This window comes from Gavia stellata, chromosome 17 (assembly GCF_030936135.1).
Source record: "Gavia stellata isolate bGavSte3 chromosome 17, bGavSte3.hap2, whole genome shotgun sequence".
Taxonomy (NCBI): Eukaryota; Metazoa; Chordata; class Aves; order Gaviiformes; family Gaviidae; genus Gavia; species Gavia stellata.
In genome coordinates this window covers 3,511,504-3,537,806 of record NC_082610.1, presented here as the reverse complement: position 1 = coordinate 3,537,806, position 26,303 = coordinate 3,511,504, and the positions used below count along the sequence as shown (strand labels likewise).

Here is a 26,303-nt window from a genome sequence, read left to right as displayed (position 1 = left end):
TCGTTATTCTGCTCTTCTGTGACTGTGAAGAGGTGCTAAGAAAGATAAGTCATACTTAAGGGTGTAAAAGTGAGCTCTGGTTGCATGTCTGTGATGGAGTTCACATCAGAAACCTCAGCTAACTCTCGCAGTTGTTGAAAGGAAGACAAGAGAAGATGACATTTGGGTTTCAGGATTTTTTGCTCCATTCCTTTTTCCTTATAAGAGAAGAAACTGTCATCACCGTAAAAAAAAATCCAGATCTATAAACTGGGTGCTACACATCCAATTTCCACTGGTAACAAGCTGTATCTTCTCCCTAGTCTGGTAGCAGCCAGGAAGCAGCTATTCACAATGTTATGTTCCAGCATCTTCTTTAACTCCTATCACAGAAGATTCATTCATTTTCTCTCTCACCGAAAGAGGAGGGGGAAACGGCACACTCAACCTTCGCACTGAATGCATCATTTCTCAAGAGGCAGGCTTACTAATGGAAATCGGGGTGGCACCACGGGATAGATGACTTCTTAAAAAAAGATCTTTCCTCTCCCGCCTTGTCCCCAGCCCAGCAAGTCCCATGCCATGAAGGAGCAGGAGGAGGATGCGGAGGTTTCAGAAGCCGTGTGGATGTGTTTCCCTCTCACCCAGAAGAAGGTGGCCATCCTTGATGGCTCAGCCCTGCCTGAGGATGGGCTGGCACCTCCTTTCACTAAGCACTGTGGGACAAATTCCACAGGACGGGTGCCAGTTCCCCTGCCTCCCCCAGCATCCCCCCCCAAACCAGTTTGGTATGAAAAGCAGCAGCCTCACGAGAAGATAAACACCTGAGCCACACAGGCTGTAAAGATCACACAAACCCCTTCCAGCATCACTTCCCAGCCCTCTCCTTTCCACAACCCAAACCCCACAAACCTCATTAACCCTTTGTCGTACTCTAACCTTCTCTATTAATTAACCTACCCCATCTGGTTACTACTGCTCCAGAACCCAATCTACTGCTATGTCAAAAAGGGCTTTTTCATCTAAGGGGAACAACAGCTTCGTGGTGACTGTATTATTTGCAAATAATCAGCAGAGAGAGCAATAGTTCCCACATTTAGCTGACAGTAAGTAGGTGGCCATACAGTTAAACAAAATCTGGGAGGAACATGTCATGCAAGGTGCCATTCATGACTGCAAAACGGGCCGGTGGCAAGAAAAGGCATTGCTTGCAGGAAAAATTCTATATAAAATCCTTTTGGTTGTTTTTAAATTTAGAGAGCCTCCAGCTCTCTTCTTAGTACTTGCGCGTACTCTGGATATCTCCGAAACAAGTCCTGATGGTACATATGAAACTCTGCAGCTGGGTAGCAGTTTACATAGCTATGATACTGATGCACTAAGAGAAAGACCAAAATTTTACTTCCACAAAATTTCAGGCATGAAATTGGTTTCCACTATCATTTGTGCTAGTTTTCAAAATCACGTGCTTTCAGAAAGGGAAGAGGAGAGTGGCTGAATAAAGTCAAAGCAAATAAATGTTTGCTTGTTCAAAAAAATTTTTTTAATTGTTCCACCTGCCTCAAAGGGTTGTTTATAATTCAAGAATTTGGAAGTGTGTTATCCCAGGAATATTGATGAAAAGGCACTTTTTATCCCTTCCAGCTAAAATAATCATTGATGCTGAGGTAAAACCTCCCACTCTGGTGGCATCAGCAGCATCCAGTGGCACACGAGGGCACTCATTCTCTCAAAAGCACCTCGCGGCCACCTCCTCACCTAAGCGAAGCCTCATTACAGACAACCTGGTTTTAAGCTGATGTGGGTCTCTGTGACAAGTGTCACCCAAATTATAATCAAATGAGGTTTTGCCATTATTGTTACACACAACAAGGTAAGATGAGTTTGCTCTACTGCATGAAACCACTGGTATAAGAAATTTGTGTCCAGTTCCTTCCAGTGATTCTTACATTCCGGACAACTTTTTTTTACAATGCACCCTGTTTCCACTCTCCAGCAGTACGGTTACTATCCCAAATAGTGCTTGGCAGTTTGGGTGCCTACAGCCACAGAGAGAAGAAGAGTGTGCAAGGTAACAGGCGACAGCTTCAACTGCACGACATTTCGTTCTACTGACTTGAAAACTCAAGTAAAGATCCATCCACCTACAAATGACAAAGAGAAACCAACAGCTGCATTTCTTAACAATACTCATGTCCTTTTCTACTCTGAACAGTGGATGTTTTTTGATATTAGGAAACAGGACAAAGCCTGGTATTTTAAATGACCAATGATTTAAATGTGTTTGATCAAAATATTTAAGCTCTAATTCTCTCCATCAGTACTCAGCTCTGCCTCCCTTCATTTTTGCAGCCTGCGCTTTAACCCCTCGTCCTGGTGCAGCTCCATTGCTTGCACACTTGCCAGATGCAGTTCCCGAGTCCTCCTCGAAGTGAAGCTGTAATTGCCTAGTCACAGGGCAGTGGCTTCACAAAGCTGAAGCCCCCATTTGTGATCAAAACTTCACAATCCTCTGTTTTATTATATTACTTACAATACCTACATCACTCTAATTAGTCAGGATTTGCTCTCCAGTGGGACGTAGCTGCAGGATATTTGCAGAGAGTGCCTGCTAAATCACATTTGTAATTCAAGAGGAAAGAAAGAGCAGCAAAGTCATAGGGAACGCAAAACCCTGCAGCAAGGATAATCATGAAAGAAGCCCATGACATCTATCACCACCATCTCAAGCAGCCCCCTTTACTCTCAGACAGCCTCCTACACAGCCCCACTTATTCCCCCTAGTTATTCCCTCTATTTTACTCTTTGGTTCAGCATATATCTACAGGAGGGAGAACTGAAACCATCTCTGCTTCATCACCCATGAGCAGCTCCAACATAGGTTTCAGGCATGACCAATAGTTTCATGAAGGGACCAAGTATCTCAGAAACATTTTACTTTGCAGCTAAATACAATCATTATTTCAACTATTAAAAGATCTTGAGAACTAGCACCTTGATTTGGAGGTGCAAACTCAGTGAAAAGTCACAGCTGAGCTTTGCTGAACTTTAAAGTCTGCCTGGCTGCTGGAGCTCTGTGAGGAAACAGCTGGCTTTGACTGGAGCTTCCCATTAAAATATTCACACTTGGACATGTTCCACTGTGCTGAGATTTTATTACCTACATATTATATAGAGTGCAAAGCAGGCATATAAATAACATAAAAGAACATGGCAGTCCAGCATGATGACGTTAGGGATAGCTCATGCTGTGCAAATAGTCAAAAAGTCACCTGATGTGCCTGTGCTGCTGCCGTTTGACATCCTCTCCCAGCCTGTTTAGGGATGGCGACCGGCTCCGGGAGGACGGAGTGTAACTCCCCACAGTTTTTACAGTTCCATTAGGATTATTCTGCATCTGTTGAAGTAGATGAGGTGAAAGGCTGCGGTGTGAAGAAGCAGAGGAGGAGGCTGACCACTCAGGGAGGTTGTTGATGTTCAGGTTGTTGTCGCTGTTGGAACGAAGCAAGATCCGAGGTGCTGCTAAGGTGCTTGGGGGTCTCCGCCTTCTGTTTGAATAGGTGGGAGCCTCTCTAAAGGGCACTGTGTAAAGAAAGACACCCAGGGTAATCTCAAATGATTTCACCATTCATATGTGTTTACCACCCCATAAAAAGATTTAGCAACATATGGCATTGTTTCTTCTGCGGAGACAGAAACTCTACCTTGCCTGCATAGCTATTCAAATTCATTATCTTTGAAACATCATTAAAAGCGAAAACAACTGGGCAATGTTGACCTGTTTACTGGCTTTAATAAATAGTTAGGCAACACCAGCGGCATGAGTCTGCTGAACAGTCAGAACTATAGTCTAGGAAACGGGAAACACCCCATTATTGCCAAGTTTGAGTCTCAAAAAGTTCATATTCGTGCTATGTTGTCATATTAAATCAGAAAGCCACGGAACAGGGCTGATGGGCAGAATTTTTGATGTGTGACCTTCTAACTTCCTTCTCCAACTGGCACCCAAACTGGGAGAATTTTGTTCCATTGCAAGTTCAGGCCTAACCTGAAGTCTGTAGTGTTAACAGTCACCTTATCCCAATCTTCCAGGTTAAAAATTGAGGACATAGATTTTTCTCCTGGCAGAACTCTATTATCTTGCTATAATCCCTAGGTATTCCTCTCTTTCTAATCTAGGCATTTCTACCACATCTATTACTATTGTATATAGAACATACTACCCGAGGGTAATACACTCACTTCGTCACGTGCCGTGTCCCAAAGAGAACATGACTGTATCTAAAGGCTGCAATATACTACTTAATGAAATAGTCATAACAGAAAACAAAAGCAAGGGCAATAAAAATCCAATACAAACCAGAGGGCCCGTCCTTTCATCACTGTTATCGGTACAGTGCTGCAGTCGTACGAGAATTTGTACAAGCAGACACTACATTTTCCAGATCTCCTTTTCTCACTGTAGTGGGTCAGTTAGTTCCAAGCGCAACTTAAAAGGCAAATTTCCTAATAAAAGGCGCCCAGCTATCAATAGATGCGATGGCATTTCCCACCCATATTATAAGGTAATAAAGGATCTGATCCTGAAAACTCATGCTTGCCTCGGTTCCCCGTTCATGCAACTCATGGGGTCGCAGGATTTGATCCAAAGTGCACACATTTACATCTGAAAAGTCGCAGTAGTGTAACTAACAAAAGGCAGCCAAGCATTATTCTGAGGACTTTACTGAGCTGCTGTAATTTTCAAAAAATCATATTTCAGTTGGGAAAGAAGCCCCACAAAATATCATCCTACATGTCTAAAGTGCCAGTAAGTGCCATTTATAAAGTGCCAGAAATGTCTACGCATTCAATACCCTTCAAAGCCACACAAAAACCAGAATAAGAATGTCTGTCATACCGTGCAAGTAAATAAATTGACACAAATATGAATATACATAGGAATCAATCTGTCCTGCCTTGAAATACAGCCTTTAATTGAGAGAACACAGCAAAATTTAAGGTTTCAGAGCAAAACCGAAAGCATATTTATAACATAAAATAAAGATGGAACTGCAAGTAAAAGAATGGTTTATATAATTTTCACCAGAATCAGTTTATGATTAACTGCGATTCTGAATATTTTAAAATAACATCCTTCATATTTCTAACGAGCTGCAACTTTCTCTGGTAAATAGCTCAACAACATCAGAACAACCACACAAGAGAACAGTCTGCATAGAGAGAAAGGGCTTTAAACTCACTTCTGTAACATTTCATTTGAAACAAGGCTGAAATAAGGGAAGTAGTCTTAGAAAGCTGTTAAAGGGGATAAAGCATACAAGCCCAATATTTACGCTGGTAGAAACTGTCAGATTTTCAGAATATTCCAAGTTTTACCTATTTCATATTTTTTTAAGGGTTCAAAGCAGCAGAGCATGTCACTGCAAGCACCTTGGTGCTTCAAATGTCACGGTGAAAGCCCGGGTTAGTACTAACTTAAAGAAAACTCACAGCACCTATTTCCAAAATTGACATATACAGATCCTCTAGATTGATGTATATGACATAGACGTGCCTTTTGTGCACGTATTTTTGACATTTGGAATACGGCTCTACAAATTATTTCACTGAAGACAGGGACCTTTCCCAGGTACAATAAAGCAGAATAGCTACTGTAATAATTTCAGTAAGGGAGAAAGACACAAAACTGAATATAGGGCATGTTTGGCACATACAGGTTTGCTACCTGCAAGTCTAACACTGTTCCCTTCGGGTGACCAAAGTTTGTCCTGGACTTCAGCAAAAATCGGGTCTGACCCTTAGATTTTAATTTTTCATGAAGTTAAACAGGTAACATGCCAAGCAGACTGCCGAGCCTTCCAGCCACAGACGGATCAAACTAAATACTGCCAACATTCTGGGGATGTTCACTGTAACTTTTGAGAGGTTGGTGGGATATCTTCTGGCGGGAGTGGGAGGGAGCACGAGGGGCACGGCGCTCAGGCACGGCGGCAGGACGGACGGAGAATGGCTGAGCACGTTTATACTGACAGATTTTAGAAAACACAAAACTGGCGCATTCATTCCTACTGAAAGACAGGGTATGTTTTGTATGGATACACACTCTCCAGGTACCAGATTAAATTAATTCTTTTTCCCTTACATTCCTTAGAAGGAATTTACACGGCCATTTAGGAGTTAGCTTTTGCTTTGCTATTACTGTTCTTAAGGAGAGAGCTACAATCAAAATTAGCCTTTACTACAGAAAATAAACAGGAAAGGGGACAGCTAATTACACCAATTGACGTGTGTCTAACACAAATCTTTTATAGAAAGAGTTAAAAATAAGCATTTCCGTGCCTAAAGTGATTAATATTCCACCCAACTGTTTCTTTTCCCCAGCAATCTGCAAACTGGAAGTGGGTGGATATTTTTTTAGCTGCTTCTTACAGGCATTATTTATATTATTTTCACAATAAAAAAAAGAACTAAACCACAAAATGATGAAATGCAAATGTCCACGCTTTAGCCCCTGTTGGACACTGTTTTTCCCTAATATTTCACCATGTTCAAAACTGTCAGTATAACTGTTGCAAAACTTGTTTGGGAAAAACACTTGACAGAAAATGACATGAAAATGTCTGAACTAATTTAATGCCCCTCAAGTTTAAAATTATCATCCCTAAAAGCATACCTGAAAGTACCATTTAATCCTTCCTCCAGCTCTCAGAATTCTATTCCTGGCATTTCATACATCTGAAGGGGCAATTCAGCACCCTTCCCTGACAAAATTCACCTAGGAAATTCCTTACGTGTCTTCAAATGCATTTCTTAGGGAACAAAAACATTTTTATAACTACTTGACTCTTCAGAGAAAAACCTAAAATGAATAAAGTCACATCCAGCCGTAAAAATCCGTTGCCTAAATGGACTGTCTAACACAAAATAATTTTGAAAAAGAAACTGCAGGAATTGATTAATTATAGAGTCACTAACCCGATCATATTAAATGTACACAAGAAAACACCGGTCTGAAACATCAAAGTGTTCTGCTTTCATTGCTTACCTTCTTTCTTTGTGAAGGCATTTAACAAAGACTTCATTTTCCCTTTTTACTTTAGCAGCAATCCCCTCATTATATAACCTTTGCTGGGAAGAAAGAGGCAAAAAATAAAATAATAAAAAAATAAGAAAGCTACCCAATTTCTACGTGTTCAGGCTGCCTGCACCCTGACATAAGCAGCAGGTTTCTGGGCACTGTGTAATTGCGAGCATAGCTGGGCATGCAGTACCCAGCGTTCTGGTGACAAAGCCCACCCCACATTCTGTCTGTCAGCTGGGAGCCAACTGTGCATAGACTGGAGCTGCTCAGAAAAAAAAAATCTTGCTATCTTTCACAGCATTAGTCATGTGAACACCACCGCCACAGCCTTGCAGACGATACCCTTGCTTCCGCGAGCGCTGCGTTTGTGCCGGAGCGAACGCCGGGCTGAGGGAGGTGCAGGCGGCCCAAGCTCCGAGGGGGCCAAAAATTCCTATTTGCGAGGGGCAGGGGGGAGCGAGGTGGGCAAAGGTGCTTCGCAGCGGCGCTCCGCAGGCTGCATCTGGGGAAAGGGAAACCTTGACAGAGACGAGAGCTGCTGCAGAAGCGCCTTTAGCTTTTAAACTTGCACAGCTGACTCGCAGTGTGCAGAGGCTTTTTGCTATTTATTCACCTTTTTGCTATTTATTCGCTTTTTGCTATTTATTCGCTTTTTGCTTATTTATCTGCTTGCTTACTGCAATGCTCCGAAGAGCCAGTTTGAGGAAAAGGACAAATCACACAATGACTACATTAAGAATGGAGACAAAACTGCCACTAAACAGAGTATCTTAACATGGCCTATATTCCAGTCTGCAACAGATGAGATACAAGCACAATTATTTTCCACTCCCCTTCCATTGCACCGGAATAAAACAGAATTTCTTTTTGCACAGGGTAAAAATATGAAAATTTTAGCAAGCCCTTTCGCTAAATTCAGTGCAGATGCCAGCAAATAAATGATGTAACCATTGCAGTTTTTAAAGTACTCATTCTGAAAAAAAATTTCTATAGAGAGCTATGCCAGCCGGTGCAAACATGCTCCCAGAGGAAGAGCAAATAACTGAAACGGGCAGATAGGAAGCAGGGGGGAGGTGCTAACAATCACCAAAATTTTGTGCATAACTAGTTATATGTAAGATATAAAGATTCTGCAGAATAGGAAATTCACTGTTTAAAAAAACAGAGTAACCTACATTAAAAAATTGTCTTCAAATAGTACAAGCTCTATAACGGTTAATAAATATTTATTCCATTTCAGACATCTCTGCTGATCGCTAATGCATCTATTTTGAAAATTAGGTCTTTTTCTCACTGAGAAAACTGCTTCAAGAGAGACAGAAAATAAATGACTTAAATGGATTTAACCTCTGTATGCATAATGATCTCACATTTAACCTAACACTGGAAAGAATTAGTAAGCGTAAATAAATTGAATAGTTTAAACCTAATTTAACATTCCAGTGTTTACATAGTTATTAATTTATAAAGAAAGAAATATTTCTCGAAATTAATATAATTTTACACTGTGGTTCAATTTATTTTTAAAAGCAACTATTCTTAGCAGGTGGAAATCTTACCAGAGGGAATGTTGGACACAGCATATGTACATCATTAAATGTCTTTATTTGACAGGAAGAATCTTCTTCTTAACTTTGAAAAGATGCAAAGCTTTCTAAAGAATAACTTTGAACTGTTATTCACTAACTCATAAATATGTGCATTAATTAGCTCCCCAGAAGAATCAATATCGTTTCCAGAACAAGAACTGCTACGCCAGAACAAACGTGTCACTAATTTGAATTATAAGCTTCTGCACGTTACTTTTTCTAATATCTTCATTAAAAATCCCTGATTATATTTGGAGTTACAAATAACAAAGGAGCTATAATTATTGATAATATTTTACATTTCCATAGTGCTTTCTAACTAAACGTAGCCAATAGTCTGCAAGGGCTTGTGAATTTGGCACGAAAACCTCAGTACCTGGTAGTACTCCTGCTTCGATAGCCAAAGGGAGACTGACAGAAGCGAGTTTTACGGTGGTAGCTCCTGAAATGCTCAGGAAAGAGACTGAAATCTTAATTTTTACTTACTGACGGGGCTGAGATAGTCCTTTGTAAAAGTTAGGCAAGCGCTTGCTGCTGATCTTATAGTCAGCAACCGCATGGTAAGGGCTGTGCCGCTGCACAGTGTCTCCTGAGCTCCAGGCATTGCTGTAATGCCCATGGGCACAAGTTTCCTAGGGAATGCATCTTAATTTTACATAGTGTAGGGCAATATACTTTATTGACGATACAGAGCATAGGTTGATCCGCGTACACTTCAAGAGGAGAACTACCTGTCGTGCCCACAGGAAAAGAAGAAAATCACTGCCTCCCTCGGCTCAGTTCTGCGCTTTAACAACCAGAACACCAGTCACAGAAAATCACGTACAGTAACTGTCTCCAAAGGGATGGGATCTCAGCGTTGCCCGTGTTTCTCTAAGCAGAACGTCCTGGGCCTTTTACTGAGAAGGTGACACTGGTGTAGAAAACAGGGAGGTGAATCCTCAAACTGCCTCTTCCTTTATGCGGGTGTCAGTGTTTCAAAGTAATGATAGCCGAGGTACCTAATCACAGCAGTGAGGCGAGGAAAGGGTTAACTCAATTGTGCTCATCCATGTCTGTTCATATACAGTAAAATAAAAACAGACAGGCAACTGTAGTCAATCAAAATCAATCCCAGGGGGTATTTTTATTAGATTCTTGCCGGAGCTGTTGCATTTCATCATCTAGAGGTTTCTAATCAGTGCTATAAAAACATAAAAAATATTAAAGTCACTTGAAATTATTGAGTTTCATGGAAATTGTGGGAACTCTTTCCGATCTACACCATCAGATCTATCACCTGATGAGTGATCATTTTATTCCATTTAACTGTCTGCCTTTTCCCCAACGCAGGAAATACAATTTCTTCCTACATGGCAGAACCTGCTGTAATAAACACTATTGTACATTTGGAAAATATGACAATCAAGGAAGTCAGCGAACTATTTGCAGCTGCAGTTTTTGATTTCTTCTAATTTTCACTAATAGCTTATTAGAATTTGTTTATTTTAACTGAAGGCCCAAAATCTGTGGTGTTGGGAAGTTAACGAAGAAAATATTCCAGCAGCTTCCACCTTTGTCTGAAAGATTTTCTGCCTCACAATGGTCGTCTTGGTGGTATTAGCTCAGGTGAAAAACCTAATAATTTGACTATGCTAGCACACAACAATAATATAACCCACAAGCCATTAGAATCCATAATCTAAAATCATGAAGAACCTTCCAAATATAGGCAAGGTAATCCCTAATTTCCCTACGTCTTCTGTAGGTGCTCAGGAAAATGTTTGTGAGCTCTGCATGGGGATGTCTCTGAGAAGAACAAGCCACCTTAAACAGAAATCAAAACATGGGCTTTTAAGTTAATTTTGATTAGCATTTTTTTGTACATTTGTAACATCAGGTTGCCAAATTTTTATAGGTATTTCAGTCCATAGATCCCATTAGAAATCTACAGAAATCAGTGAATTATATACTCTTGTGGATCTATTTTTAGGCACTTAAATGCTTTTAGAAAAGCAAAAAATTATCTGCTGGACCAAATCTATGTTCCTGCCTAATCTTCCCACCAACACGCCTAAGAGCAAGAGCTTCGCAGATAATGGTAGAACACAGTTATAATTGCCATGCTTTATTCTTTTTTGATTTCGTCCGTTTTGGAGTTCTTGCCAGAAAACTCCCTTTAACTTGTATATACATCCAGGTTTTTGTTAAAAATACAGTTCTCAGCCCGTAGAAATGCATTTCTCTCTGCTATAAAATAGGCTTCCCGTATGCTAAGCCACCAAATGGAGAGTTAGACAAGAAAAGACAGATTCAAATATAGACTGTAAAGTACAAAAAGACTCCTGGAAAAAAAACCCACCCTAGGTTGGTACAGTGCTTCGAGATTACTTACTTATTCCACAAAGCCACCGGCTGGTCAGAAACACAGGCAGTGGTGACAGTTTCAGAAGGAATTCACCTCAGGGGAGCAACTAAACCTATTTTATAAAGCAAAGGGTTGGGGTTTTTATAATTTTTCTGAAAAAAATCTGGGGAGTTTGCTCAGGAACCTGCAGTTAAACCAGCACTGAGAGAGAAGCATCTGAGCCCACTCAATGATGCTCGAAGAGCCCAGCCTTACCTGACCTAGCATGAGTATCTCTCTTGCCACATCACTGTTAGCATCTTCTTACCACCCAGCTACTACTGGTATCGATCAACTCCTGTTAGTAGCCTCCAGGCAGTCAGTCCACGTTTGAAGGGTAGAATGGGGGCAGGAGGCTGTGTGTAGGAAAGGACAGCAGAGGGATGGCTCAGGAACAGATGGCAAGAGTTATCAATTAGAAGGAGAAAGAAAAACAAAAAATAGCAGTGCAAGTTCCCTAGCCGAGTGCCAGACATCCCTTCCGTCACCCGGCATTTCTATCACATCGCCGTCCCCAAACTTCGCTCTGTGTGACAAGGGCCAGTCTCACTCTGCTCTCACGAGGAACCTAGCACATCCACAGAACTTGCTATAAAACAACAAGAAGGCGTTGGGAGGCTTAATTAGAGGCAATCCTTTGTGTGGTGGAGTGCACTGGCCACTGCTGGGCTCTCCAACTCTGCAGAAAACGCTTTACTCAATCCTGTTATTAGAAGTATTTTAATAACTAAGCACATGAGGTCTATGTGTTTGTGCGTACATTTCAAAGGAATTTAAAAGTTGATGAATATACAGTTGCCACACATAAATGAGCTTAAAATCATGGGAAATGAAAATCAATCCCTCTTTCTTACCATACTCACCTGATTATCAATAAGCCTTCACAAAGATTACAGCAGTAATGCAAGAACAGCATTCAAAGAGCTGCATGCTTCTGCAGAAGGGAGACATGTTCACCTTAAGGCTTTACTTTCAGATGCTTACATAACATGAAGAAGATACAGGAAATCTTCTGTTTAGATCACATTTAAAAATTGCTAAGTATTGCTTAAAACTTGTTGTGTGTCAGAACAAATGTCTGAAATCTCTTTGACAGGTTAGAGGATAATAGGTTTAGAAATTATGATCCAAAAGAGCTTGAATACCATGGGGTTTCCCTCTTTTAAAAAAAAAATACCAGGTTCACCTGGCAATATCCACAGATTTCTGAAGCTTTGACCACAGAGATACAGATACACAGATCAGAATTTACCCGAGAACCGAAATAAAACCTCTGTCCCCGAGGATGAGAGGCTGCTTTGCAGCCTGCAATCGCATGAGGCATCTGGGTCAGGGGTGCAGACAGAAGAGGAACAATGGAAGGTTAAAAGGTGGGAAAATGAAACCCGCCGATTTCGTGTGAGATGCTGGAAGTGGGGAGCAAACAATGGCCAGTAATGAGGGAGATGTCTTTAAAGTGGCAGCTTGAAGAGAGAGAAAAGCAAATGCAGTGAGACAAAGCTACAATAGCTGAAGGAGAATTTTAAAACATGATTGAAATCTATCAGCAATGTCAAAGAAAGCAGCCTATTTGAATAAAATATGTACGGCTCACTTTCATTCTAACAGGTATACTGCTATAATGAAAAAGCGACTTATCCAAATACAAACCTGTATTTTATGCAGCTCTGTTTCTGCAGGGTATTCTCCCCCAGCCAGAGCTGGGGAACAGGAGGGCCAGCTCTGAGAAGGGTTTCTCAAGGTTTTATACTCCCGGAGCACCCATAGCCCCTCATTTCTAATATGCATGTTCAGGTTGAAAGTAACATCCAATCTTACTCTGAATAATACAAATAACTACAATAAATATTTGTATCTATCTTCTATACATTTGTGCACCCAGATAACAGATAGTTTTCTCTGCTGGTTGTGAAGACCTTTCCACTGTAATATGGCCAAGGAAAAAGACAATCTTTTAAAAAGTAAATAATTATTGTGAATCCTTTCAAAAAAAGGCAATGGGTGAGTTGCAGTAGATTAAAAAAAAAATGAAACTACTTGTTTTAATAGATTTGATCACTTTTTGATGGCATTTCTTCAAATATGGACTGGGCTGATTTCAAGGTCAGTTTTCATCAGCAAGTAGAACTCATCCAGAATTGTTCATCTTCATACAGCAGCGGACTATCAGTAACCAGCTACTCAGAAGTGTCGTTGAAGCAAGAGATTAACAACTTGTACAGTATCTGGACAGAAAGATCTATTTAGCTCAGACTATCAGCTTGAACGGAGAGCATTCAAGCGTGAACCCCTGAAGCTGCATTCTTTTACCTCCACTGATAAGATAGAAAATACAAATCAAATATAATTATATCCTACTACAAATTCTTATGCTCTTTAAACAAGCTGGTGAAAGGATGGTGCAATTTTCTCCACTAATAATACACCGGGAAAGCTAGTCCTGATGCAGCACCACTCAGAAGCATTGAATTACACAACAAATTAATTTCTTTCTTTGCATTATGTATACATTGAGTTGGAAAAATATCATTTAATATCAGGGGGCTGTGCATATCCCAACCCACATAGTTTATGCTGAAAAAAATAAATAATAAAAGCAGTGTCATTCAGAGAGGGGAGAACTTCATGGCTGGTAGCTCCTGCAAACAAAGATGCCTGATTCTTCTCTTAATGTCTGATGCTGATGGGCCTTGGATGCAGTATACAAATTTGTGGGTTGCAGTCCGATGTTGCAGAAGAGAACAAAGACAAGTGAAACTACACAAGATGCTTAGAAAAACAAATGTACCAATATTGGATTGCATGCTGTTTCTGTGTTCTGGTGTTGTACAGAAAACAATCTAATTTTGCCTTTGTGTAACTTTCCTCCTACCAAAAGCTCTCAACGAATTCCTTAAATCATTATGTTGTTCCAGGCTTTATTCAGTGATTTGATTTCACTGCTTTAATCTAAGTGTGAACCTCTTTAGTAAATAGTGGGACAAAGCATCTGTGCTTCCAAAAGTGTTGGTGGATCATGTCAGTTTTATTTAGAATAACACCATTTTCATAACTGAAAAGTGTATATTGCTCTCAATGGGGGAAAAAAAAAAAGATTGGACTCTCATAGAAGTTACAAAATATAGAATTAGCCAAAGTGGTCAAATGGTGTGCCACAGGCACATGCATTATGCTAGTACATTTTATACAGACAACTGTAATTATTGGGAGGGTGGAGGGTGTTCGGTAAATTTATGTGTACTATTTTAGGTGTCAGCCAGTTGGATCCAATTCTCCAGGCTTCTTATCTTTTGGCACTATTCTCCCAGCATATCAGGTATGAAATGTATCCACTCTGTTCTGACAACATTTTACAGTACCTGCGCAGAAGTCTAAATGATAACACAAGGTGCGTAAGGATGGAGAAGTGCACCTACTATGAATGCCAGCTTTATAGCCCATCCTCGGCTCAAGTGTTTCTCAGACAGTTACTCCTGCTTTACTGCAGGGCAAATGACAGAAGAAACCAAGCCATGATGTTGAAGTTCATGCATGACTGTGAGTTAGCCAGCTCCTCCCTCTTCTTCAACTCTTAAATCTTGGTGTCCTTCACTGCCATTTTTCAATCTCGTTTTCGCTTCTTCTCGTGGCTACAGTTGCTTTTCACTGCTTCCATCACCAGTTCTCTAAGGATAACCTGCCCGCCACCCAGAGACAACAGGAAATAAATGGCACGTGCAAGTGTATCAGGAGAGAGAATTTCTAGAAAATATCACATGCCAAAGTTACATAAAATTAGCAACGAGGACAAATGGATAGAGATAGAATGGTTGGGGGGGGGCAAGAAAACAGTATATGAGGTAGCTCATCTAGAAGAGGAAGATTTATAGGAGGTCACATCACATAAATGTCTAACAACAGTGGAAAAAAATCACCAAATCTTCATATGCTGAAGTTTAATTGTGGAGAGAGAAGGGAACAATCAAGTAGTTAATATGACATTGCTATATCTTTTTAATACCTTGTTGCACTTTGAGGGTAATATTTTCATTGAGAAATGAATACATTATTTTACTGAGGAGGCATAGCTGGGCTTGAACTGTCAGCAAAGGAACTACAGAACTGTGAAAGCTTTTCACTCTACTGGTTGGCTTCCCACAGGTACACGCTACTTTATGATGTATTTAATGACAGAAACGTGCATTGCCACTTTCATTCTTATTTTACACTAGAGCAGCAAAAAGAGACCATTTTTATTCTGGCAGAGGTATTATCAACAAAACCATAAACTAAGTGCCAAGAGAACTAAATTGGTGACTCTGCAGCCTCCCTGAAGCCCGTGAAGCTGCAAGGAGTGAGCGGAGAATTTAAGGAGAGAATACTGTTGGGGGTCGCGAGTGTATAAGAAGCCACCAAGATCTCCATATCCCATAGACCTGCATAACGAACTAGAAAGCAAAAAGCAGTTATGTAACTGTAGATGTAGCTTCTCAAATGTGGAATTAGTGAGAACCATCATTATTGCACCCCACATTATCCTCTGCACAAATTTTTTCCCTCCTATCTAGTACAAATGATCTTCAAGAATTCCTCATTTGCTCTTATTCTCATCATCTCAATTCTGAAGTAGACCTAGCACTGTGAGCACCAAGTATGTTATACTTACGCTTTTGAGACGATACACATTTGGATTACCTGAGTAGACAGTCTCTCACTGCAAATTTCCAATCGTCTTTTATGCTACAGAGAGTTGATACGCAATGCAACCACTCAACCCTCAAAATATCTTCTCTTCTGTATAGAGGAGAGTAAGCTCTATCTAAAGTCATGTTATCAAGCAGGATCTTTAAAAGATAATTTAAGTTGGTAATTGTCTCACTATCCTTAGTTCCATTTGGACATTTGGTGTTAAAAAGAAACTGAAACATTGCTGACTTATTCATTAAAATAACAGCATTTTAAATTATATTAGTAGCCTACATTTCTTCATCTCAAAAATAACTGTTAATGAATCATGCTGGTATAAATAAGAAAGGATAAAAAAAGAATGTATCCGCTGTAACAGGGGGTTATCTTTGTGCAAATATGTAGGTGTTTGCAGCATTTGTAATGTTCTCAGTGGTTAATCCCATTGAGAAAGGCAGGCTTGCTCACTGAAGAGTTTTTGAGGTGGATTAATAATTAAAGTAATATTAGCAATACTATGCCTACTTCTGGTTCAAGACATTATCACTTACATTTTACAATGTTTGAAAATGTTGAGGGAAGACTTTTCCACCGCCCCCAGTGTAGCATGATTCTTTATGTTGCCTGCAGATTAAGTTTTGAGATAGTGCACTGACAGCTGAGTTTAGATTTTACCTAACAACAATATGAAAAAGGACTCTCTTGTTTATATAGGTAAGCCAGAGCAGGTAAATAAGATCAATTGAAAGAACAAAGAAGGTGCAAGCTTAAAACCCATTATCAAAAAGTAATCTTATGTACATACTATTTCAGAAATATTACCATTTATTCTTATGTTTCTGGCAGCAATAGTAGATATAGCTACATGATATTCATTAATTCAGTGAAAAATGCGTGGCTGACATCCAAGACATTACTATGAAAATAGAAGTGTTCTGGATATTATTTGGCAGTCACACCCCCGGACATCATGAGTACTACAATAAAATTTGACTTCCGTGTTCAAGTTTCAAAATAACTCTGTTTTCTTCCGGAGAAGAAGTGATGCAAATAAAGCTAGTAGAAAACAGCAATGCACATCCCTAAAAAAGAATGGGATCAGAGAAAGGAGAGTAATTGTATAAATAAGCAAATTGCCTATGTTGTTCTCTACTAAGTCATGGCATTTCAGGTGCAGATTCCTGATGTTTCAGAATAATTGCAGACTGTGTGTTTAGGGGAGAAATCAGTCCCATGTTGGTATTACCCGTACACATGTGTAACTCCTATATGTGTCCACCAGCACTTTCATTAGAGGAAGGATCATTTGGCATTAACCACCTAGGATCTAGCCTGTCAACATCTACAGAAGCACATCTCAACTAAGTTATGATGATTGTACTCATATATTCAAGGGCAAAATTTCAGGTATGAGAATTTTAGGTAAACAGTACATCTTTATAAGCAAAAAAAGTGCATGAAGAATACACTAAGTATCAAAAGAAAAAGGTACATAAGACAGAACAGATAAAACAAGGTAACATAAAATATGTATTTCAGATATTACATTAGGAAACTTCAGTTGAGAATCAAATTCAAATTACTTGCAATATTTTTTTGTTTACTAACATTTGTAATAGAGTCCTAAAATGAAGGAAACATCTAGCCCTCGGCTCCACCAGTGGACACCAGACCCAGCTGCACTGGGAACTTGCGGTGCGACAATCCTGCAAGCAGCCCCCAGCAGCTTTGGCTTCTGAGGAACCGCTGCTTCTAGACAACATACAGGTGACCACAGGACCCAGGACGCCTCCGTTTCAATGGGGGACAGAAACACAGTCAAAGATTATTCGCACCTCCCCACCCTGTGCTCCCAGTGGAGGTCAGGAAAGCCCGAGACCACTCCTCAGCTGGCCGATGACTGGTGGGAGGGTGGTGGAACAGAACAAGAATAAACAGAAAGTTATGAAGTTGGGGAAAACTTTTATAGAATCACTGCAAGAGTAAACGTTCCACAGTGTCTTAATATCTTTTTCCTGGTCTAGAATTTGGCAAGAAATTTAGAAATGACTCACCCTAAGTCCCCCTGGCTAGGACCATGATTTCCTTTATGTTGGGAAGCTGCAAGGAACATCAAAGGAATTATCAGCAGAAAAGAAGGAGGAGAAATAAATGGGACTCACAGGATGCATCTGAGGTCAAGAAATAAAGTATAAATGGAAGTGGAAGGGCTGGAAGATAGGAAGAAAATACAATGAAAATCCAGTGATTCCCAGTGAATCTGGGAGATATAAACTGAAAGAGATTTTCAATGGAGAAAATGAAGATGGATTACTGCTTTAAGGTGCTTAGGAACGACAGTACTCGGTGACTCAGGAAAGGGTATGTTGTGTAGTGGACAAACAATAAAGCAGCTTACGTTTGGATGCTGCATATTGCATGAAGGAGTAAGGTAATACTAAGCAATTCCTACAGCCCCTTCTGAAATCTTATTCAGTTTCTGAATACCAGACACCAATTTAACATAAAGATTTATCAAACCCTATAACAACCAAAGGCAATACAGTAAATAATTAAGATGTAGGAGTGAGTAATTAGTGATTTAAATTCATGTAGGAAGGACTACAAAAAGTAAATGCTCTGAGCAAGCTCCTATACCATTCACAGAGTCACACAGTTTTGACATTAGCTTAACTTGGAAGAGGTGCACCTCTTATTCTACAGGTTGTTAAGTAATGAATGAACGGCAAAGACACAGCTGTTTAAATCCTAGGCCCAGTAAAGGTGGTGTATCTTTTGCTATGGACTTTAATGGGACCAGAATTTCAGTCAAGAAACAAAGGAACATTTGAATGATGCAAGATAGTGGACTATAACAGACCAATAGAAATGGACCTATGTAGGATAACTAGAAGACTAGAAGATTATAAAAGCATAGAAAGTATTCGAAAGTATTTCTCCTCTCCCCCTACTATTCCTTTGAACAATCACAGTTCAGAGATTTTTCTAAGGACATAACAGGGCAGAGCAAACAGGGTGCAGCCCTGGTTCACAACAGTCAGATAAGCTGGAAGGTAGGTAGCTCTCCACAGCCTGCCAGGATCACAAGTCACATTTCAATCTGAAAGCTGTATGGAGCAGTGCAGTTTATCCCTACCTCTACTGTTGCCCTGTATCCTAGCGCAACCTACACTTAACAAAATAAACAGAGAAAACCAATTTGCTTCTTTGAGCCACTAAGGGAGTGGAATAATCTGTGGAGCAAAAGTGAAAAATTTCACAACTGTAGACAGAAATCGCCATGAATCATACTCTCCAGAGTCCAACTCCAACAGAAGAACGACCCAGTAAGCCTTCCATTTCATTATTCAAACATCATCAATATTTCAATAGACGACATTCAAAAAATTAACTAGGAAACTCATTTTCAACTAGTGTTCCACTGGTCCATTATCAAAAAGAAGGGACGGGGTTTTCTTTTACTTAGTACTTTTTTCAGCTTACATGATTAAGATGCTTGGCATTTAAAGTTTGTTGGGTTTTTCAGAAGAGACTATATGAGAATTTCTGATCATTAACTGACAGGAATTCAGCCTTTTCTAAAAATATGTATTGCTAGTGGTAAATAACATCATAAACAAAATACAGATTATCTCTCCTTATCATCACCTTACTCTGTCTCACTGTGGATTTTATTTTAGAATCTCACTAATCAAGCTTTACCGACTGATTTTAATCTGTGCTCCTCAAAGGGCTGAACTGTCCAGGCTATTGCTGCTATGCACCATTATGGCTGGAAAAACCTTTGTCCGTAAATTCAGTTGATGTTTCTTATCTGTTCTGTCACTATCCTTTACAGAAAAAGGGTGGGGGAAAAAGCAGCTATCTCCTAACTAAAGTTCTGTGGCTGATGATAATTTTCGTGGCTTTTGCAACATTACTACTCTACATCTTATCAATATTCTGCATTTTCAATACCTACCTAGTGCGGGTGGTGCCTAGAGTCAGCGACAGAACAAACCCCCCAACACACAACTGTTAATGCCAGGTAAGATACACATCTTCACTAACAGGGAGCACTGTAAAGAAAAGACATGCAAACACACAAAGAAAAAAGAAGAGAGAAAAACCCCAAGGTCCAGAGGCAGGATTAGCAGTGCTGAATAGACCCCATAAGCACATAACAGCACATAAGGGTAGCGTAAGAATGGGCAGTTCAGGAAACCGGCTGGCAGAAAACAACATCACAGCTCCAGAAATGCCTGCAATGAATGAACTGGAGTAAGGAGACTGTGAAAGATGGCTGGAGTTGTTAAATGGGAATCTAAGGATTACTATGAGACAAAATTTAGGGAATCGTTTTAAACAGTATGAAAAAATATGGAAAAGGAGATAGGAAATCGAAACAAAGCAGAAATTTAATATTAATGGCAATAATCACAGACGGGTATTTCTGAGTAAACGGAGGTACAAGCACACACTAAGGACAGAAGTCATGACCGCTCTCAATGGCAAACGCTCTCTCTCATTGGTCTCTTGATTTTAGTAACTTCTGAAGATACAGCATATTTAGAAAAAGTTTTTAAATACCACAAGTAAGATTTACCTAGCTTGATACTACACGCAGGGAATTTGGCAGGATACAAGAATGCTAATCATATTGCAAGATCATCTTCGTAGCTATTCATGCCAAAAGCAGGATAATCTAAAGCAGCAGTTTTTGCATGCATTCATGCAAGCCCCACACAGCTAGTGGGAATTTCAAGCATGATCACAGCAGAAATTTCTTTGGAGAACCTAGACCTCTAAGGTCCTCAAGAGGAATGAAGTTATGAAAGGAATGAAAACAAATATTATAAAACAACTTTAGTTTTTGTTTCATTCAAGAACAGACCAATTTTTCTCAACCATTAGGAAGGAACTTACTCATTGCTAATCTACGGGCATTAAAAATTAGTGTTCATATAAGCTAGGAAGGACATTAAAATCATTTTTTAATAAGAGAAGAAGTGCTAAGTAATTCATGCAAGTAACATAAGCACTGGAGTCCAGCAAGTGCAGAGCAAAATCCAGCAGGCACTGTTGGACTTGGGCATTTCTACAGCATATTCCCAGACCAAAGAGCAAAAGGGAACATCGTTCATGCGTGATTTTTGAAGAGTCAGGAGGGTCTGGCAAGGCAAGCATTATGCTAGAGCTAACAAGCCATCCTTTACTCAAAGCACTCCATGCAGACTACTTAGAGTACCACTAAGCATCTTTTTTAGGTCCATTTAATTGAATTCTGAAAGATAGACTTCAATGGGGCACAAGCATACAGCCAGTTCAAAAAACCATCCTAAAATCATAGAATCGTTTAGGTTGGAAAAGACCTTTAAGATCATCAAGTCCAACCGTAAACCTAACCCTGCCAAGTCCACCACTAAACCATGTCCCTAAGCGCCTCATCCACAGGTCTTTTAAATCCCTCCAGGGATGGAGACTCCACCACCTCCCTGGGCAGCCTGTTCCAGTGTCTGACAACCCCTTCAGTGAAGACGTTTCTCCCAATATCCAACCTAAGCCTCCCCTGGTGCAACTTGCGGCCATTTCCTTTTGTCCTAATGTACCTTTCTACACCATTAGGCATCAGCTACGTGTAAAGATCTAGTGGCTTCATGCCCCTAGTCACATGGTGTTTAATTGTAGTTAAAGTAATTAGTTTTACCAGTCTCCACGCATGTACGCTTGGAGTGACAGGAGTCATGGGAAAAGAGAAAGAGAAGAGAGAGAACCATAGCTTTTACACATGCAGGATGGGGTAAGATAGTTAATTAGAAGGTTTGCGATGGATCATAATGCGTTTCACAGAGCCAAACAACCCCCAGCCAGCCCAACTGCATTTGAGTCAATAATTCTGTTTGGTTAGTTAAAGGATGATGCTGAGGGCGCTTTTAGAACTGGCGCAGCAGCATTTCAAACATGGGTATTTAAATGTCTCCCTCATTTAAAAATACCATTTAAGAGGGTTATTATTAAATTTATGGAATAACTCTCACTTATTGCTTAGGTTTTTAATTATATTGCTACACAAAAAAATCATTATTTGTACTAGGTGATACCTTAAGAAATCATCAATCAACATTCAAAAGGACTGCACTTTTCTTCATAGGTATTTCAAAGCTAGCTTGACTGAACAAATATGTTTCATTTGCACAGTATTCTAGGAGGACTGGAAAGAAAAAACAATTACATTGTACCCCACGGAAAAATACCCACTTCTTTATTTTTCTCGAAATTATCTAGATCTACACTAAGAAAAATCTTTCAAAAATATATCCTAGAAAAATCAACATATTAGCCCACTGTGGTTTGAATATTCCAATTCTGGCCAGTAGCATGTGTCTGTGAAAAGCCATCATTAGATCATTTTCTGTCCCATAGCAACCACTTTGTTTTCTCAGGGAAATAAAATATTTTTACATCCTTAGGCACTACCTTTCTCTGCGTGGTTTCCTAAATGAAGCTGTTTGCAATCCAAAGCTAACATCACAATTTACACTGGGCTTCACAGAGATTTATAGCTATTTATGTGGAAAATAAAGTGCTAGCCATAGGCTTTTCTAACTGTATGTACATGTGCATGAGCATGTACACAGAGAAAGCATTTCACATTTTATGTAAAAAGCCTGATTTTTTAATAAAATATTGCTTATTTAAACTAACAGATTCAAGTTACTAGATGCATTTACATTATTAAACAATTATCTAAAAGAGAGCAATGGAAAGAAGAGAGAGGTAATGTTTTAATGATCTGAATGTGCAATGATAATTTAGGTCTGACTCTGCTAAGTGATAAGAAAGTAAATAAGACACCAGGGACTATAAGCAGCTTGAGAGGATCTTCCTGTAACTGTCACAGCTGACAATTTCATGGTAATTCAGAAACTTCAGGGCTGCTGCCCAGAGCCACCAGTTCTCAAACGAGGGTTCTCAGTACTTTACCAAAGGTCTCTGTGGAGCTGGCTTTTTCTTAAAAGGGTTGTTTAATTATTAAATCACACTAAAGTGACTATACCTATTTTAAATAATTTACTGACGCTATTTTACTGTGCAGGTCACTGCTGAAGTTCCCTACAGGCATTACACAGAAGAAAACATGAAGAGAGAAGTACACAGCATAGTAGCAAGCCACCAAAATAATGGCAAAAAAAAAAAAGCCACAGAAGCAGACCTCGTACTACACTACAACTTACTGCAATCATCTGAGAGCTTGGGTGCTGACCTGAATGTTGTCTCCATTCAAGCATAAAGGGACTATGATGAAAGAAGAATTCCAATTTTTATTTTTTTTTTTAATTTGGCAATCCTATCATGTCTCTTCATGACATCAAAATGTTACTGATTTAAATTTTGACAATGAGGGGCACTGAAACGTGAAAAACTCTCCCAGGGGAAACTGGAAATGCTTGAGATATGGAAGGCTAAACAGGATGCAAACACCCCCACAAAATGCTGCAGGAAGATAGTAAGCTGGAAAAATAAGATTCAACTAGCTGTTCTACTACACCCGATCTTTAGAAAATCCAATTTCTCCAGCTAAATTTTGAAAAATAAAATACTGAGGAGGTTACAAAGGGTGAAGCTTTGAATTTTCATAACTGTTCATTAGGCTTGCTGATTTCAGCACAGATGAAATGTTTCCATCATTATTTACCCTAGCTTTTGAAACCAAATACAGAAAGAAGACATTTGTTCTCATTGTACAATTTCAATTTTTTGTCATTAAGCTTTAACGTAAGGAAAAGACATGATCTGAACAGCGTTTGTTTCAATGATGATGCAATGTGATGGGTGCACTGCATAATGTCATATGATATCAAAAGATATGTCCTGGCGTAACCTTCCCTATACATAGTGAGAAGCCTCTGAAAATACAGAAGGCAGCTAACAGCTTTAAAGCCATTACTGGGAAGTTGTCACTTGCTTTCAATAATGGGATAGGATTTGTGACCATCTAGCCTTAGTGGTCCAAGTTGCTCAAATGCTTAGTTACGAAACTATGCCTTCATTAGCTTCTGAGAGGCTCATCCTTCTTCTTTAATTTCTTAAGATTTTTGTCATATGAGCACTGAAAAGAACTGTACAAAATCGACTTAAGGCAAGCTTTGTGCTCCTTCGTTTTGGGGCTGACTCAAAGCTGCACTAATTAAACCAGAGCTCCCCAACGGGGCTTCTCGTTCCATCAGTCAGGGATGCCTGGATGATGGGGACAGTTCAGTCATGCTTTCGCTCTCGCTGTGCCTCCTGAAACAGAGAGGACTGATGTAAGAGCTTGCTGGGCTTAGGGAACTGCTAAACCATCAATTGTCGAGTCTGGATCAGCTCAGAGCTGCTGAAGAGATATAAGTTAGCAGAAGCAGGACTAGTAGTTTTGCTTATTGGTTTTGTAACCCATTTGGGCATTTTGGTTTTCCATACTTTGTACAAATTCCAAAAATACTGTGTATAAATGCCTCTTCAGCTGCACGTTCCTAGTTTAAAGAATCAGAATAGATTAAAGATCAGCTCTCAGTGCCTTTTTAATAGATATAAGATGATGTCCCATACTGTGTGCTTATGAACATTTTATCAGGTAAATATAGAGGAGAATTAGGAACCCACGAAATTTTAATTCCTTGTTAAGCAATTGTCATGGCAGATTCTGACAAGAACAGAAAATGTCATAAAACTAAGCAGAACTAAGCAGTCCTCAAGATAATTTCCAACTTCTAATAAAAACAGAACACAGTACATCTATACATTTCATTACAAAGACTGTAACCATGGTAGAAAACGCAGCACAATTTGATTCTGACAACCTGTAATCCTAGTTTTACCACAGTTTGAATAAAAACTTTAAAAAGTCTCCAAAGCCACTACATTATAACTTTAAACCAAGAAAAACAAAATCTGAAGAAACTGCATGGAAATCTTCCTATATTTTAGCTAGGGCTCAGGGGAAAGGCTTAAAACATTCATATTACAGCACAGCACACCACCACTGTGGCTGAACTAACATAAAATGCACTTGAAGAGACACCTGTCTGGAGAAGAGAGTACTAAGGGGAACTGTGTGCAAACGATGGTAGGAGATTGGAGATTCACTGTCAAGTCTCCAGGCACAGATAACAACTTCCCACATCAGACGAAGAGTAGAGTAGCCACTGCACAATACTTCAGAGGTTCGCCAAACGGAAACATTTTCGCAAAAATTTTGACTTCACTGATATTGAACTCCCCTCCAAAACCAAAAAAGTGTTACTGGAAATTTCTAAGCAGCTCTAAGTGGGTCAATGCTGTGTAGGCAAACATAAAGCTGTCAACCCTATCAATATTGCAGTTACCAGGCTCTGTCGGTCTTTGTAAATGCCAATCTAGCAGAATCTACACCCCAACAATTTCTTATAGTAATGTGTACCTACACACTGAATAATTTTTTTTTCCTTTGAGACATAACAGTGACAATCGATAGTAATGAAATTTATTCTGACTGAATGTCTCTCACCAGGAGTTTAACTGACTTATCTTCAAACTTTCTCCACAATAGAGAGGCAAATTCTACTATAATACAAAGGCTATCCCATATGATTTATTCCTCCAAAACATACTGTGCGAGCATTTAAGAAAACAAGCAATCTGAATTATGTCTTACACTCCTGATGGAAAAAGTATTGGTTAATTCATCCCTACTGATTTTAAAAGAAGTTTATTTGGTTTTTAGGAAACTGAATGTGGCTTTTGTTGCTCCAACATGTATTTAAGCTCTGAAAATACTTCCTTTGATCCAGCATCAAACTATTAGTCACACTCATTTCTGAAACTCAGATCCACAAAGAGATAAAGTACAGTTAAAGTGACAGAAGAATACAAGCAAATACACCTAAAATAACAATAAAGTGTGTTTCACATCTCCTTTATACTTCTGATAATAGTAAGGACACTGAAAAATCTAAGATTTATTGTTCTCTTGTTAAAGTATTTGAAGCATTTTATTTCAAGTTTTGCAAACTTAATTACTCTAAAATGGCTTCTGTCACTCACTGCACCATAAAAAATGGATATGCATATACCCAGATGCACGTACACATGTCCACAGACAAGTGGGCTTGCTGTAGGCATACTACAAGAACTCTTTATGTAAGCTTTCCTTGCCTAAACTGTTCTTGATCAACATTTTACATGAATAAATATGGTAAATTTGAGCTCATGTATTCTACAACCATTCTCCTACTTTGCAGAGTCCCTGGAATTCTGCATGGCTCATGCAGACACCTTGCAAATCTCAGGGCAGCAGTGAGGCCACTGTCTCAATTAAATTCCAAAGTTAGGATGTTCAAAAGGACCTCCGTGCCCAAATTCTGTTGGCTTTGAATAAAAATTCAGCAGCTATTTTTTTAATACTTAAAAAAATTCCAGCCTACATTGTTTGATGAAATTTGGAGTCTTTCTATTAACAACTGAATTGTAAACCATATTAAAATACCAATATATACCAACACAAAGTAACGTATCAGTATACATTAAGCAATGACCATTCTCTTAAAAGAACCTGTAAAAAAACCCCTATCTGTATTCATAGAAATATTTATATATAATCAGT

At 39.4% G+C, this 26,303-nt stretch overlaps 1 protein-coding gene across 2 annotated transcripts in view; it reads right to left on the bottom strand.

Moving 5' to 3' along the window:
- The window catches only part of SHANK2 (SH3 and multiple ankyrin repeat domains 2), a 319,438-nt gene that overhangs the window by 225,526 nt on the left and 67,609 nt on the right, over positions 1-26,303 (bottom strand). The window contains exons 1-2 of one of the 2 annotated variants that reach the window (XM_059825853.1): positions 7,028-7,064; positions 3,252-3,561 (exon numbers count right to left, since the gene is read on the bottom strand). In XM_059825853.1, the coding sequence (XP_059681836.1) occupies positions 3,252-3,561; positions 7,028-7,064 (347 nt within the window). Of the gene's footprint in view, positions 1-3,251; positions 3,562-7,027; positions 7,065-26,303 lie in introns of those variants that run through there. The other variant, XM_059825852.1, reaches the window with a different exon arrangement.